This window comes from Suricata suricatta, chromosome 6, assembly GCF_006229205.1.
Source record: "Suricata suricatta isolate VVHF042 chromosome 6, meerkat_22Aug2017_6uvM2_HiC, whole genome shotgun sequence".
NCBI lineage: Eukaryota > Metazoa > Chordata > Mammalia > Carnivora > Herpestidae > Suricata > Suricata suricatta.
The window spans coordinates 89,122,925-89,139,630 of record NC_043705.1 but is presented as its reverse complement, the minus strand read 5'-3'; the positions used below and the strand labels follow the sequence as shown (position 1 = coordinate 89,139,630).

General features: G+C 38.9%; 1 protein-coding gene across 2 annotated transcripts; it reads left to right on the top strand.

The window, feature by feature from the left end:
• Nucleotides 1–1,107: 1,107 nt before the first annotated feature.
• Nucleotides 1,108–16,697, top strand: NPM1 (nucleophosmin 1). Of its 2 annotated transcripts, XM_029942871.1 has the most exons (11): nt 1,108–1,286; nt 3,300–3,379; nt 3,859–3,978; nt 4,325–4,418; nt 4,745–4,851; nt 4,960–5,027; nt 9,875–9,932; nt 10,283–10,366; nt 11,290–11,391; nt 13,607–13,681; nt 16,426–16,697. In XM_029942871.1, the coding sequence occupies exons 1-11, from the start codon at nt 1,229–1,231 to the stop codon at nt 16,462–16,464; spliced, it is 885 nt and encodes a 294-aa protein (XP_029798731.1). In that variant the 5' UTR covers nt 1,108–1,228; the 3' UTR covers nt 16,465–16,697. The 2 variants fall into 2 exon arrangements, with proteins under 2 accessions (XP_029798731.1, XP_029798732.1); XM_029942872.1 differs by lacking the exons at nt 13,607–13,681; nt 16,426–16,697 and adding an exon at nt 12,403–12,743.
• The last annotated feature ends 9 nt before the right edge of the window (nt 16,698–16,706 follow it).

Here is a 16,706-nt window from a genome sequence, read left to right as displayed (position 1 = left end):
CAGACTGCGAGTTCAGGACCTGAGCTGAAGAATGACGCTAAAGAAATCTTAATTGAGATCTATGCATTTCTTATAAGTTGTATGCTTTCTTCACAGGTCAGAATATTCTTAGCAATATTAAAGATTAAGCACTGCACTGCCTCGGAGACTGGACCCACACATAACTCTCCAAACTCCTTTAGAGGGGTGTTAACATTGGACTTTGAGCTACAGAACCGTGTCTTACCACTTCTTCCATTTGGGCACCTTACTTGATCTCTTTTGGCCCGTTGCCTTGTCTCCAAACTGGGGATAGTCACAACTGCCTCACAGGATCTTACGTGGGGACATAATGTGGGTATAAAGCCCTTTTAAAATCTTGTGTGTCTGGAGCTATCAGGCTCGGTTCGGGCCCCCCAGTTGGTATGGAAGAGGCTCACTCAGTCCCCATGTGGCCTCCAAATGACACAGAGTGATTTCAACATCAGAGATGTTTTCTCAGAAAGGAAAGAGCTATAAAAGCAGTTGAATAATTCCGGACAGCAGCTACATCCTTTCTCCCCAATAAAGAATAATCATTAATCTACAGTTTCTGGCACCTGAAACTTTAACTTCGGGGAAACAATGAACTCTGAGCCCACGCCTTCAGGCAAGTAAAAATCCCGAGGTGGTTGTGCCTCTCTGGAGGCCTGCGAGGCACGAAGTGATGGAGAAAGGTGAACCGAGCTGCTCTCTGAGTCACTCGCACCCGGCTCGCTCTCCGTACCTAGCACAGCTAGGAGCTGCCGTCGCCATTTTGCACGGTGGGCAGCGCAGGCTTCTGGCGCTAGGCCGGCCCGCCAGAACCCGAGAGGACGTGGAAGGGTTGGAGGGGGGTTACGCGCGCTACCAGGACAAAATACGCGTGCGCACAGGCGGTGGCAGAGGAGGGGTGGGGCCGGGGTCCGAGTGCGCGTGCTCGGTGAGAGCCCGCGAAGTACCTGGAGGAGGTGGGGGGCGAGGCAGAAAGGAGTGGGGTTGAAGAGCGCTTGCGCGGGAGGGCTACAGTCCAGGGAGGGGGGGCTCCCGAGCACGCGCGAGGAGACGGGATTTAGGAAGCTCTCGCGAGATCTTCTCGGTGCTATATATGTGCGCAGGGAGCCCGCGTCCTTTCCCTGGTGTGATTCCGTCCTGCGCGGCTGTTCTGTGGAACAGTAGTCGATTCTCTCCGTCCGCCTTCTCTCCCACCTAAGTGCGCGCCCACCACCTCATGGAAGATTCGATGGACATGGATATGAGCCCCCTGAGGCCCCAGAACTATCTTTTCGGTAAGTGCTGGGGGGTTGGCGCGAGGCCGAGCGGGGCCTGGTGGCTTTGGGGGGGGGGGCGGGAATCCCACTGAGGCCTGGGCTAGTAGAGAAACCCGGGCGGACTGGAGGCCTGAGTGAGGGAAGCGAGCCCCTGGGGCCTTGTGGGCCAAAGGATGGGAGGCCGGGAGGAGAGAACTGAAGCCTGAAGCGATGGAAGGAGGGGCGGCCTGAAGCCTGGGGCGTGAGCGGTCCGAGGTCCAGGGCCTGAGGTAGCGTAGACCCAACCTGCCGAGGGGTCGGCTTTGCTTGGAGCACACGGCGGGGCCACGGGCATGATTTTCTCTTGTGGTGTGTGATTTCGTAGGCCTGCGATTGCTGGCTGGGGCTTTTGATGCCGGGCCCTGGCGTCGGGCTGGAGGCTGTGCGGCATGGGCTTCCTGTCGCGGGGAAGGGGTATCTAGAGCTTGGCGTTGGCGTCAGGCCTCACGAGTCTGGAGCCCTGGAGCTGCGATTCAGCCCCGGTGCTTCGGCCGGTTACGGGGGGAGGGGAGGCGCGGCCGGGCGTGAGGAGGCCGCAGCCGCTGGGAGCACGTGGTTGCCACGTGGTTGGGGAAAGGAGGGGGTGTGGGCACTACATCCGGGGCTCCAGGGTGTCTTGCACCCCGGAGCCTTGGTTTCTGGGGCCTCACTGAAGCTGTTGGGCGGGAAATGTGGGATTAAGTGGCCAGTAGAGCCAAGATTCTGGAAGTCTTTGTTCAGTGCTGAAGCTCCACGATGGCAGGTCTCGATTACAGAGCACTTCGGTCTCAACATCGGTAAGTGGAAATGGGCCCACTGTGCAGGTGACAATGCTGGTGCTCAACTGAGATGACGATGGAGATGGTGCTTGTAGTTTGAGGCTAGGTAGATCTAAAGCATAAAGTAAGACCTTGCCTCCAGAGCCAGTGCGTTATTTGTAAGTATGTATATGGCTTTTATATTTTTGGAGCGAAGCTGGTGGAATCAGCCTTCTATGCGGCTTTGAGCAAACAGCCTTTTTGGAAAGATACGAGATGTGCGTAGGGTTCAGTTTGAGTCCGTAAGATCTGGTACGATTTTGGAATCTTGCTTGCCCTCCTTTTCCCCAGAAAACTCAGTGCCGTAGTAGAAAGCGGCCAGCTTTGGTTTTTTCCATCTTAAGTGAACTTAACTGTGAGGCCGTGTCTTTGTCAGGCGGGCTATGAAATAGTGCAAATCTTGTCCCACGTTTGTTTTTTTTATGGACCATGCTGAGATTTGTTAGTAGAGATAACATTTAGGCATTTATGGGCCAGTAACTGTTAGATGGCCATTAAATGGAATAATTTAATTAAAAATGTTACTCTGTCAGTACTTGAAACAACTTGCCTATGATGTAATGAGAGTAGATAATTCTTACATTCATTCAGCCCTTTTGAATAGCTCGAGTTTCTGGTTAGTCTTTCTCTAGGAAATATCCTTATGATATATCCAATCTTAAACATAACGAGCATAATTTAATGTACATCATTTCCATTTACTTCAAAGATGGAATATTGATTCTTGTGTCAAGTTTTGATTCTCCTCCTTTTGTAGTCTTCCACTTTGTAGTTTTTTCTTGTAATACAAGTTGTACATGTAGGTGTTTGTGTACCCATTCTTATTTCTAAATTTGCTTTTTGTCCTGTATAGGTAGGTAATCCCCCCCCCCCCCCCCCCGTGGGATTTTTATCAACCTTGTATTAGACTTCCAGTTTCAGATTCTGGTATCAGTTTTTACTAAACCTTTGAACATGGTAATAGTGTAGTTGAAAATGAGATACTATAGTGGGAAAATGGAATTTATAAAGCTCTGTATGGATGTTATTTTATATTTATAGACACTTATGTTTAAAAAAACTCAGGAAGAGATACTTTTGCCTTGCCATCTGGTAGCTAGAATAGTGGAAACTTGTTCACAAACTGTTAACTTTTTTGGCTACCCCCACCTAAGTTTCAGTGTTAATTCTTTCCGTTGCTTTTTTTCTTTTACAGGTTGTGAACTAAAGGCTGACAAAGATTATCATTTTAAAGTGGATAATGATGAAAACGAACACCAGCTATCTTTAAGAACGGTAGTTAAGCTTTTCAGAATAAACTACTTAACCTTTCTTGATTTCAGTCTATTTCTGTTTGTGTGATTTAATCATTTTATAATAGTATTTTTTATAACTGAGCATTGTATATACCTGATTTTGTACCTCTGGTATAAAACTTGGCATCATTATCTCATTTAATAATCATGTGAAGTCAGTAATGCAACTGTTGAGCTGTCCACGTTTATGTACTTTGCTTCTTTGACTGCATTATAAAGCGATCCATACTGTGGATAGATGATCACCTATAACAATGCCATCAAATGCATTTGTATGCATTTCAAATTGAATATGAGAGAAGATTGGCAAGGCTGCATAAAACTTGAAAAAAACATGTGCAAGTTAGTTTCCCATCCTTGGTGATAAAGGGTTTATAATTTTGGCTTTTTTTTTTAAGGCAAATTTTGGGGGAATTTTAAAATACGAACTAAAGTTGAAATAACTATTTTTGTTGACAGGTCAGTTTAGGGGCTGGTGCAAAGGATGAATTGCACATTGTTGAAGCAGAGGCAATGAATTACGAAGGCAGTCCAATTAAAGTCACACTGGCAACTTTGAAAATGTCTGTACAGCCAACGGTAAGGGCACTTAACACTGGATTTTATGTCAAGGTCTAATTCTATTGCGTTAAGGTAGGTGCCCTTTAGCTTACACTTGGACATAGAAGGGGGAATTTCCTTTGATTCTTCCAGTAGCAGTGACTGTGTCTTATGTCACTGGAGTTGATTGGTCAACTCTTGAACATAGTGATTTGCTCCTTGTTAGAAGTGGAAAAACAGGTTTACTGGTTCATTTGATTTATGAGTTTTCCTATTAACATTTCTCAAAGTCTGTTACGAGCAGGAGCAGGTATTTATACCAAATGTTTAGCTTCTGTCCCCCCGCCCCAATATTTAGTGATTTGTAAAAGTTTTTCCTTTTCAGGTTTCCCTTGGGGGTTTTGAAATAACACCACCTGTGGTCTTACGGTTGAAATGTGGTTCAGGACCTGTGCATATTAGTGGACAGCACTTAGTAGGTACGTTATGCATTATCCTGTTTATTCTCTTTAATGCAATTAACTGTGTTCCCCATTTGTACTTTGTAAAGCATGGTTGGTTCTAGTACTACTGTTGAAATGGAAATATAGTAACTTAACTGGAAAAGCCTGGGTTTTCTTTGATTTACATTTAAAATCTAGTAGGGTACTGGTCATCAAAGTTGCTTTAAAAAAATTTCTGTTCCTATTTGCGAATTTTCTAGTTTTTTTAAATGGTTCTTGCTGTATGTTATGCCCTTTTTTCCTGAGTTCTTGCTTGTTGACTGAGTTTTATTCATGGCTAATAAGTAATTCTTTTATTTTAGCTGTGGAGGAAGATGCAGAGTCGGAAGAGGAAGAGGAAGAGGATGTGAAGCTTCTTAGTATATCTGGAAAGCGTTCTGCCCCTGGAAGTGGTAGCAAAGTTCCACAGGTATAGGTGTAAAGATCTCTTATTTTGGATTTTAGTTCAATGATTAAGATTAGCACTTGTAAATGAGTGTGTGTATGTTAAAACATGTAAATTTTTTTCTTTTCTAAGAAAAAAGTAAAACTTGCTGCCGATGAAGATGACGATGAAGATGACGATGATGACGATGATGATGAAGAGTAAGTAATATGCTCTTAGAAACTTGACGTAGGTGTATGAGGAGTAGTTTATAAAAGTTACTCACCACAGTCGTCTATGAAAATAAGTAATAGTTTAATTAAAGAAAGGGTAAATAGTCACTGGTTCTGACTTTGCATTAAATTAGCTGAGATGAAGGATATCATTGGGATTAAGAGCCTTGAAGATGCTGCAGTGTGGGAGTGCCTTGATGGCTCTTTCAGTTAAATGTCTAACTTTGGATGAGGCCAGGAGCCTGCTTCAGATTGTGTCACCCTCTCTCTGCCCCTCCCCTGTTCTTGCTCTCTTTCTTTCTCAAAAGTAAACATTAACAAAAAAATCAAAAAGGAAATCCTCCATTGTGTTGCAAATTTTCAAGAGAATATGCAACGTTTCCCGAATGTATTTGATTCGGTACCTTTTTTCTGAGGAAGATTTAGTGAACATGTGATAAGTCTGTTGGTATGTCTTCCACTGAACAGTTTATGATAAAATGGTTTGGGTGGGAAATCTGAATAACTCCAGCAACATTTGTTTTGTGAGTTGTCACTTAACAAGTTTTGTCCCTCCACAAAAGGATTTTGGCCCTTGGTTCTCTGATTGTTACTGATAAAAGAAAATTCTTTTTTGAGATTAAGATTTTCTTGGAGGTTTTAAAATTTGGTTGAAAATGATTTGATAGGTTTATTAAGTTTGCTCAGGCCAAGATAGTTACATGCCCACTAAAGAATAAAATGCTACTTTATAATTGGTCTTTCCTATTTACAGCAATATCCGTAACTTTTAATAAGTGGAACTTTTAATTGCCTGTCAGCTTTGTTTCTGAGTTCCCAGGTTGGTCTATAAATATTTATTCGAAACACAATTCACATAGAAGAATTTCTCTTCTATTCAAATGGAATAAAAGAAAGACTGATCAAATATATACTAGTTAATGATCATATCTGGGAGTTAGGTTTTCAGTAACCTCGAGTAGCCAACCCAGTAGTTCTGTAAAATGCCCTTTGGGTAGAACAGTGAAGGCAGAAAGTAGGAAAAGGCCTAGTTGGATGTTAAAAATCAAAATTATCTGCATATCAATCTTAATACAGTTGGCGTTTTATTGTTAACTGTTTTGAATATAGTTATCATTAGTAAGAATTAAAATGATATACTCCAAGGGAAGAAGTAGGGGAAATAGGCTTAAAACATGAGAAATATGGATGATATATGATGCTTAGTTACATTTGAGTTTATGTAGTCCTTGATTTCAGATTACCTCTTCCTAGGTTTACGGTATGCACAATAGCATATTCACTAAGGGGAAAATCCCTTCTAGGAAGAAAAGCTTTAGAGTACGGACCCGGTTGTTACCTTGGTTCTGCTTGGGTTTTGAAGGATTTCCTGTCTTTAAAATGGGGATTTTTTTTTTGATGTAACCACAATGAAGAATAGCCTATGTCCTTCCATGACTCTTCTAAGTTGTCTTTAAATTTGGTAGTGTTGAAAGAATGAAGTGTGTGTGTGCATGTTAAGGTCCAAATTAGTAAGTTTTCATGTAAGAGAAGAAGGGATGGGGGGGGTCACACAATGTATAGGTAGGGATGGCTAAATAAAACTGCTTATGATACTGGTTTTTTGGAAGTCATTGTCATTCTTTTTAGTGTGGGAAGACACATAAAGGAATTGTGTTCTAAGGCCAAAATTGGCAGAATCACGACTATCTATGATTTTATGTGTACTACATGATATTTGGCCATTATAGCAAGTAGGCATTCTGGAAAGATGGGTGTTTTCTCTGGTTGCACATGCATGAAGTGCTCCCGGTTTAAATTTAGAGGTTATGTAGTGAGGAAGAGAAAAAACTTCTTGGCCAGCATATAATGTTGGCATTTCCTCAGAAATCATTCTATAACCACTTCCCCTTCACCCAGCTCTAGTCAGCCACTAATGTATTTCATTCTTAATAGATTTGTTATTTTTGCATATTTCACTAAGTGGAATCATAGAATATGTGACTATATGACTGGGTTTTAAGAATCATTTACTTTGGGGCACCTGTGTGGCTTGGTTGGTTAAGCATCTTGATTTTGGCTCAGGTCATAATCATGGTTTGAGGGATTAAGCCCTACTTGGGATTCTTTCTCTCTGCCCATCTCCTGCTTGTGAGTGCATGGTTTCTCAAAAAGAAATAAAAATAAGCTTAAATTACTTGTGTTGAAGCATTTCTAGTACAGGAAACCTTGGTTTGCAAGTATAATTTGTTCCAGAAACATGTTTTTAATTTTAATCCAAAGCACTTGGATATCAGAGTGATTTTCCCATAAGAAATAATGGGAATTCAGATGGTTTGTTCCACAACGCAAATATATTCATATGAAAATGACTGTAATACTTTAATATAATACAAAATAACAATATGCAAAATATAAAGAAAAATAAACAGATTAACTTGCACTTTGAAAACCTTCATGGCTGGTGTGAGGGAAACTAGAGGAGGGTTATTGTGTAGGACGACTTTCACTACCACTAATGGAATCACTGCTACCTATTGGCTCAGTGGAATCTTTTTTACAGTACAGTATTAATAAACTCTTGTCATATACTGTATTTAGCGTGACTGGCAATAAAGCAGCAGAGGAAAGGGTCTGCAGCTGCAGGCAGCCTGACTAGAATGAAGTAGAGCATTTCTAAGATTACTCTTGTATGGAAAGGCAAAGGATTGTCCATATAGGTGCTTTGAAGTGACAAAAAATACTGCAGGGTCAGTTGTGGCCACCTTCCAAAGTTCTGAGAAACCACTGATTTCCAACCAAACAATTGGCCAGAGACCGAGCATCTGAGCATGGGAAACAATCACCCCCAATCTACAGAGAGAACTTCTTCATTGGCTTAGTTGGGAAATGTGATGTTTTGCATCACTGCAAGACATCACTGGTATTCAGTTACAATTTACTAGACATGTTTACTCATCTTGTGGAACATTCACAGATAGAACAAGTTAACTTGGAATCCATGGTTGTATCTTGAAATTTTTTCTAGATTATAGAATTAAAAGTTTTTTTTAATGTTTATTTTTAGAGAGAACCTGGGCCTGCAGGGGAAGGGCAGAGAGAGGGAGAGAGAATCCCAGGCAGGTTCCCAGAGCCCCACATGGGGTTGAAACTCAAAACCATGGGATCATGACATGAGCTGAACTGACTGAGCCACCCAGGTGCCCCAGATTTAGTTAGGATTTTTTTCTTTTAATGTTTTGGGACAAGTTCCTTATCGGATACATGGAACTCATAAATATTTTCTTCCATATTTTGGGTTGTTTTTCTACTCTTGAGTGGTATCCTTTGCACAAGAGTTTTCAATTTTATTTTTTTTAATTGAAGCATAGTTGACAGCACAGTGTTACATTAACTTACATTTTTAAGTTTTTACGAAGTCCAGTTTGTTTCTGGTGCTTTTGGTGTCAAACCTAAAAATTTAGACCTTTGATCCATTGTGAATCAGTACATGGTGTGAGGTAGAGGACTGATTTAAATTTTGCATGTGTATTTCCAGTTGTCCTAGCTCTGTTTGTTAGCATTTCACCATTGTGACAGTCTTGTCGGTGTGGTTGAATAATTAACATAAATACAGGTTTATTTCTGTAGGTCTATTCTTTCTGCCAAAAACAACTGTCCTGATTTCAGTTGCTTTGTAGGTCTTGTGGACTTCTTTTGAAAATACTGAATCCTAGCTTTGTTCTTTTTCAAGACTGTTCTTGGCTGCTTTTGTTAAGTTCTTTGAATTTTTTTAAAAAAGTTATTTTTTTTTTTACACCATTTTATTTATTTTTGAGAGACAGAGACAGTGTGAACAGGGGAGGGGAAGAGAGAGAAAGAGACACAGACTCCGAAGTAGGCTCCAGGCTCTGAGCTAGCTGTCAGCACAGAGCCCAGTGCTGGGCTTGAACCCATGAACCATGAGATCATGATCAAAGCCAAAGTCTCAACCTATTGAGCCGCTCAGGTGCCCCTTGGTTCCTTGAAGTTTGATGCAAATTTTAGGATCGATTTCTACAGAGAAGCCAGCTGGGACTCCGGGATTTCAATGAATCTGTAGATAATTTAGAGAGTTGCCACCTTAGTAAAATATTTCTACTGATCTGTGAACATTAGACATGTTCCTTCTGTTTATTTTAATGTTCCTGAACTATATTCTCCCAATTTTTAATTTTTATTTTAATTGTAAAAACATAATTATTTTTTTAAGTGTACAGTTGAGGAATACTAACCATATGCATTGTTTAACCCGTCTCAAGTTCTTTCATTTAATAATATTGAAAATCTATTCACTGAAAGCAATTCATTTCTACCTTCTTCAGCCCAGGCAACCACCATTCTACTTTTGGTTCTATAAAGAGTATAAGGATTACTTTTGAAGCATTATATTAAGTGGGATCATACAGTATGCTTCTTTCTGTGACTGTCTTGTTTAAGTTAATGTGTCAAGAGTCATCCATGTTCAGCATGTGACAGGTTTTCTGTTAAAACTGAGTATTCCAGTAATATCTTAAGAATTATCAAGAAACCTTGAATCTTCTATTAAATGTATGTAACTTTTTTAGTCTGTTTGACTGTTAATGGACATGTGGGTTGCTTCTACCTCCTGGAAATTGTGAATAATGCTGTAATGAAGATGAATGTGCAAATATCTCTTCAAGAACCTGCTTTCAGTTCTTTTTATCAACTCCAAAAAGTTCAAAATTTCTTAATACCTTGATTGGCTAGACTTGTTGATTCATCGCCTTTAATATGAAATTGCTTCCTAGCCAATTTCAACATAGACTTTTTGGTTTATGAGTGCATTGAATAATAATGACTCTTTTCATTTGTAGTGATGATGATGATGATTTTGATGATGAGGAAGCTGAAGAAAAGGCTCCAGTAAAGAAAGTAAGTAGGATACAATGATAAAGGTTGTCATAAATTGCTAGTAACAAATGATAGAGAAATTTTTTGTGCTTTTTACTTGTATTTGTAGTTCATGAAAGCTGGCTTGAGAGGAGTTAATGATATAATACTTTGTCCTGAGTTGGGGTATTCTTAAGACTTCTTAGTAGTAAGAAAATCTTTCTTTGTCCATGTGGCCCTCTCCCATTTAATTAGCCCTTTACAACTTTTGTCTGAGTGAAATTTTTTGTGTGTCTTAGCATAACTACTACTTTTATGTGGTTTGGGGCAGTTATTTGCACTCTTGTGTGCTACGTAGGTGGGCATTGATTAAGATTAATTTATAATTGCAGTCTATACGAGATACTCCAGCCAAAAATGCACAAAAATCTAACCAGAATGGAAAAGACTCAAAACCATCAACACCAAGATCAAAAGTAAGTGGCATCATACACCTATACACAGCCTTTTTTGAAGTAGTTAGAAAAGTTAAAAGTTCTACTGTAGAAGAAGCTATTCTGAAATTTGATGGTGCTTGGAGAACACCTGTCATTGGTGTCTTAAAGCACGAAAGTATGCTTATTGGTAATCATTGTCACATGTATGATTCCTGGCATTCTAGTGGGAGAGAAAGCCAGCATAAAGGAGTTGTCTCCTGTAAGGAATCTTGTTCATTGAAAGGCATTCTTTATGGCATAGCAGTTTCTTAACCCTGGCTGCATGTAAGAATCTAATAGGCAGCTTAAAGGAACCGCCATGTCTGGTCTCAGAGATTACTATTAAAAGTTATGGGCATTGGCATCAGGCATCAAGCGGCATTGACTTGCTTCATTCTTAGAGCCTTCTGCATTTGGTTTTGATAATACCTTTTTAAGCCTAGAACTAATCTGGTGTGAAATATAAAAGCAAACTCAAACTATTACATTCCTTTCTTATGGAATGGTTTTTAAGAATAAAGTATTGTTGGGGCGCCTGGGTGACTCAATCGGCTGAGTGTCCAGCTTCAGCTCAGGTCATGATCTCGCGGTTTGTGGGTTCAAGCCCCGAGTCAGGTTCTGTGCTGACAGCTCAGAGCCTGGAGCCTGCTTCAGATTCTGTGTCACCCTCTCTCTCTCTCTCTCTGATCTTCCCCTTCGCACGCTGTGTCTCTCTGCCTCAAAAATAAATAAAAAAGAATTAAAAAAAATATTGTTTAGACATGAATTAATATACAATAACTAAATTCTGGTTGTATACATTTTACAAGGAAGGATTGTAAATGATGTTTTCCTTGAGAAAATCCAGGTAGGTAGGGTGGGTCTTAAAAGTATGCATCAGTGTATACACTTAACGACCTTTTGAAATTCAACTGTTTTTCCAGGGTCAAGAATCTTTCAAAAAACAGGAAAAGACTCCCAAAACACCAAAAGGACCTAGTTCTGTAGAAGACATTAAAGCAAAAATGCAAGCAAGTATAGAAAAAGTGAGTGAGTAAAATGATCTTTCCTGAAGAAACTTTATTAGGTTTATTTTCCTCTCTATTAAAATACACCATTGTGAAGGCTTGGAACAATATTGTTATTTTTTTTCCTTGATATATCTGCCTCTTTTGTGCTCTTGGTTTTCAGAAGTGTATTACTTGTTACATTTATTTCTAATCTCTGGTGAGTGTGTGTGTGTGTGTGTGTGTGTGTGTATGCGCGTGCATTAGGTTACATATATTTTCTTTTATTAAAGATACAAGTAAGGTAATACACATAAGATTTCTTTCTGACTTGTGATGTTAAAAAAAGGAATTCAATGAGAACATTTTCCTTTGCTTTTTGTTAGTTTGTAAGATGCTGCAAAACCAGCAGAGGGCGTATGAGTCTCATAAAATTATTAGCAGCTAGTTGCTTGGTGATACAGTTAAGACCTACTTGTGATTTGAGTCCTTTTATTTGCCTTTTACACCAAGGTATTCCCAGTCAATATATGTGGATCTTTGACCAATACGTTTATGTTTAGTTACTTTTTGTCTTAAATAGTGGAAATGGGAAGAATATTGTTTTCATCCTGCCTTGACTGGGGAGCTAAACTTTAATGTATTTGGACCTGTAGAATATGGAATGGAATAATCAGTTGATATGTCTTGAAATGTTTGAGAAAAGCTACAATTCTGAGTTACAATATTCAACCCAAATTTTTGAGACTAAAGGTGGGATGATGAGGAAAAGTGCAGACTCTCCTTTGCCCATGTTTTTCCTGTGTTTTCTAGGTTCTACCTGGCTTCAGTAGATTTCCTTGTGCAGTGAAGAGTCAGTTGGAAAAATACTATTAGAACCAGAATATGTTTACTGCTTTTGGCTTTAGTAATACTGTAAACTTTTCTAGACTTCCTGGTATCATGCTTTATTTTTATCCCTTGCATATAGTGCTAAAATGACCTCTTGAGATAACCCTCTCCTCCTCCCCCCCATTTTAATATGGACCTATCTCCTTGGTTTAATTACAGGCGAATTGAACAGTCCTGGGCACTACTGGTAAATTAAGCCCCAAGCTGGGGAGAGAGGAAAAGGAGAGACAATTGTAGTCCATACTGAGTATCATCAACAATCCAGACTGAAGTCTTCTATTTTAATCTCAAATCCCCTTTCCTGATTTGCCACCTACCTACACCCACTTCCAGGCTGGAAGCAATCTCCTTGTTGGTCTCCTAAAGCACTTGTTTTGGCTTCTGTGATTCAGTGGGATGATATACCTTCTATGATTTGTGCATTTGCCTCACCTCTTTGACCATATTTTAATCAACATTGTATCTCCATAGTTGCTCAATAAATATTTGAATGAATCAAATGAGAATGTATGTGACAGTAATTTGAAAATGGAAATTTACAGTGAGGTTTATATTCTAGGTTGTAGAGACAGTTTAAGAATCCCATATATTTCTGATTACTTATTTTGTACTAGGATTCCTTTGGTGTTCTGAAACCTTGATCTTTTTAAAATGCATAGATGATTCAGGCTACATGGTAAGTTAAAATTTAGTTACCAAAATAGGGAACAAAAATGATAGACTTTGTATATTAAATAAAGTAATTCAAAAGTAGGAAGGAGTATCAACCCCAATATTTGCAGTGTTTGGAAATATTTGGAGATGAAATAATTGAAAATAACGGTTTTAGTACTATTGTGGTTTCTCCCCTGTATGTATAATTGAAGGAGGTGCAAGTTTTAGAGATCAGTTTGTTTGGACTTCATATACCTCTTGAATTGACTCCAGGTTACTGTTGTGCTGGGCCTAGATCCTTTGTATGTATTGAGTGATGCTCAATTTTGATCTCTTTGTATGTGGTACTCCAGGCATATATTTGCTCTTCATTTGACTCTGGGTGGTATATAATAGGCAGTGAAGCTGACACATTTGAGTGCCTGAAGAATCTCAGTTGAAGGTTCTGTTTTGTAGTTATAGAGTGATTAGAGAATTTGAAACTTTGACAAACCTAGGAGTACTCTGAAAGACTTAGGTTCTAAATACTGTTGCCCAGTACGTCTTTCTGGGCCTAAAAACACTCAGTATTAAAACGAAAGAACAAAAGTTGAAGGGACAAGGAAAGAACCAATGATCCATGTAATAGTATGCAAATCTGTGAGGAATTTTAGAAGATCTCAAAAACCGTGTTCCTGTACTTAAATTCAGTAATGCTTTTGTCTCCTAGGGTGGTTCTCTTCCTAAAGTGGAAGCCAAGTTCATCAATTATGTGAAGAATTGCTTCCGGATGACTGACCAGGAGGTAACTGAATTTTCAGGAGACCTGACCAAATCCAGAATTTTTCATTGTGATTTATTTATGATTATTTTCTTTAAGTGTTGGCTTCTTTTAAAAGGTTTCTAACCACAGACAATACTTCATATTAAGTACATGGAAACTCTTAAGAATTTCATTGGCAGAGAATAAGATAATTTTTTAGTACATTTTTCTCAGTTTTTATATAGTTGGTAAATTATCTTGGTTACTGAGTGCAATTTTACTTTGGGTACTCTGTTGACTAAAGAAATATGCTGTGGTTTCCTTGCTGCTGCTCCATTTGACTACTTGAGGTAGTCTGGTCTTTTGCTTATTTGTGTGCTTGGGAAACACATCTTACTGAAATCAACCTAATGTGTAAAATCTGGAAGCAAGCAGTCAGATCATATACTCAATATATTAGCTTGAGTCAGGTGTTAATTTGTATTACATATTTGTTAGTAGAAAGAAGTTTGATGCATTTGCTTTTTTTGTCTTACGGTTGTTGACTCAGACTATAAAGGAAAATGTAAAAACAGGTAAGGGTGCTAGGCACCTTGTAGATACAGAACATGTTAAATGGTTTTTGTCAGGATGGTTATGTTAAATGGTTTTTGTCAGGAATTCCTAAGTCTTCTGTGTTCAGCTTTTTTCTGTAAATCAAGAAACTTGTCCTTTGAGCTACTTTCCTGCCACAGTAGTTAGCACTTACATCATTTACATGACAGCACTATTTTTTCCAGTTTGAAACCCTTTCAGTGTTTCAGCGCTATTATTACTTGGAAGTTCAGCCTTGATTGACATGGCTGTGAGATGAAGAAATTTAATTTTTTACTCTTATGGTTGCTATTTGTGTGTTTGAACCCCAAAATGCAAGTGTGAAAGAATACTGGACATTTATTAAACATAAATCCCTGTGAAACTGCAATGTATAATTGTTCAGTATTGCAAATAGTGGAAAGATGAAAAGGATTCACTAACAAGGAAGGCTAAGACATGATTTCTCCATGTGATTAAGAAAAATTCAGGGGAAGATAAAATAACCAGAGTTTTTAAAGGCTTTCCAAACACAGTGTCCATCTTGGGAGTTAAAAGTGACTGAACTCACTGCTATTAGAAGTATTTTCTGACTCTAAAACTGGAAGCATATTCGGCAGGTGCCAGGGTGACTCAGCCTCGTTTGAGCATTGGACTCTTGATCCTGGCTCAGGTCTTGATCCCATGGTTGTAGGATAGAGCCCCCTGTGGAGTTGAGCTGTCCTGCCCTGGATTCTCTCCCTCTGACCCTGTACCTTGCTCACACATGATGTGCTCTCTTCTCTTTCTAAAATTAAAATAAAAATAAAACCAGAAGCATATTTTCAAGTGCCAGGATAAAATTCTACAATTTTAAAAAGCAGTTTCAATTATTACTATAGAGATTATCAAAGCTTAAATGCTTTATGTTTTTATGGCATGCCTACAGATACAGGTAATCATGATGTATATGTTAAATTGCTTGTACAATTTTTCTTGTGAGAAGAAGTTGCTTATGAGGATTTGGCTAGTAAAATCCCTTTCAGAAGGGACCTGAGAAATACTAGTAAATCTTTGCATAAGCTCTTGAATTAAGAGCTAATGAAAACCATTGTCTTTTGTGTGTGTAGACAAACTACACATCAAATTTTATGTAAAGATACTGCTTACTGAAAACTGATGATTTTACAAAATTCTGAATGATCAGGAGGATTCTTGTGAGACGCACATTTTGATAATCAGTTACCTTGCATTAGAAACCCGGTGGCTGTTAAGGAACAGTAGTTGAAAGAGAATCCTATATATTTGAAGCACTAAAATCAGACTTTGGAAGAAAACACATTAAGACTTTTTTTCCCCCTCTATTTTAAAAGATTTTCCGTAATCTCTGTGCCCAGTGTAGGTAGGGCTTTGAACCCACAACCTGGAGATCAAGAGCACATGTTAATCCGACTGAGCCAGCGTCACCCCAAGCCTATTCTTTCTAAAAAGAACGATTTATGAATAGGGGACGAAATCCCAACTTGAAGTTGATAATTAAAAACTGTACTTAACCATGACCTATTTGAAGAATGATTCTTCTGCATGGATGTTCTTACTAGCATGAGAACAAGTATGGTTTCATCTTGTGTTGAAGAAAGGCAAAGAAATGGAGGGATGCTCTTTTTTGCCAGGAGTCAACATTTTAATCAATTTAAGGAATGGAAAAGCTGGATATACCTTAGAAGACTGGGGGTTTTAAGTGCTTTAAGAAAACAGATAAGAGCAAGGCTGAGTAGTGTATTTCAAGTGCACATAATTCTTTAGTATGTGTTCTATAGGCTTAGAAGTTGTAAATATATTTAGCTGTGTTATAGAAATACATTTAACTGCATTTTCTGTTATTTTTTGCCAAGTCTGGCAGCCCTAAAATAGATGACATAGGCAACATTGGCCAGACTGGCTTCTCCACTCTTCCATTTCATTTCTGTAAGCTGTTAAATGCGTAATAGCACCATTGACTTCACTTACGAAGGTTTACATGACTTTGTCTGATTTGAAGTATTTTGAAAGTAAATTATGTCTGAGTATAAATTTCCTTGCAATCAGTTCTTAATTATCTAGAGTTGAGCCTTTTTGGTGGTAGGATGAAAAATCATAGATATGTTGAACTGTACAAAGAAACATGCTTTAATTTATCGGTGTCTGTGAAGTGCTGTGGTTCTTTTAACCACATTTCTTTTTTTGTTTTCCAGGCTATTCAAGATCTCTGGCAGTGGAGGAAGTCTCTTTAAGAAAATAGTTTAAACAGTTTGTTAAAATTTTCCGTCTTATTTCATTTCTGTAACAGTTGATATCTGGCTGTCCTTTTTATAATGCAGAGTGAGAACTTTCCCTACCGTGTCTGATAAATGTTGTCCAGGTTCCATTGCCAAGAATGTGTTGTCCAAAATGCCTGTTTAGTTTTTAAAGATGGAACTCCACCCTTTGCTTGGTTTTAAGTATGTATGGAATGTTATGATAGGACATAGTAGTA

What these genes read in the sequence shown, in the direction of transcription:
- NPM1 (XM_029942871.1), top strand. Translation starts at nt 1,229, where the DNA reads ATGGAAGATTCGATGGACATGGATATGAGCCCCCTGAGGCCCCAGAAC. An exon ending in GCCCCAGAACTATCTTTTCG is followed by an intron (nt 1,287 to 3,299) that starts GTAAGTGCTGGG and finishes TTTCTTTTACAG; the next exon opens with GTTGTGAACTAAAGGCTGAC. An exon ending in TAGTGGACAGCACTTAGTAG is followed by an intron (nt 4,419 to 4,744) that starts GTACGTTATGCA and finishes CTTTTATTTTAG; the next exon opens with CTGTGGAGGAAGATGCAGAG.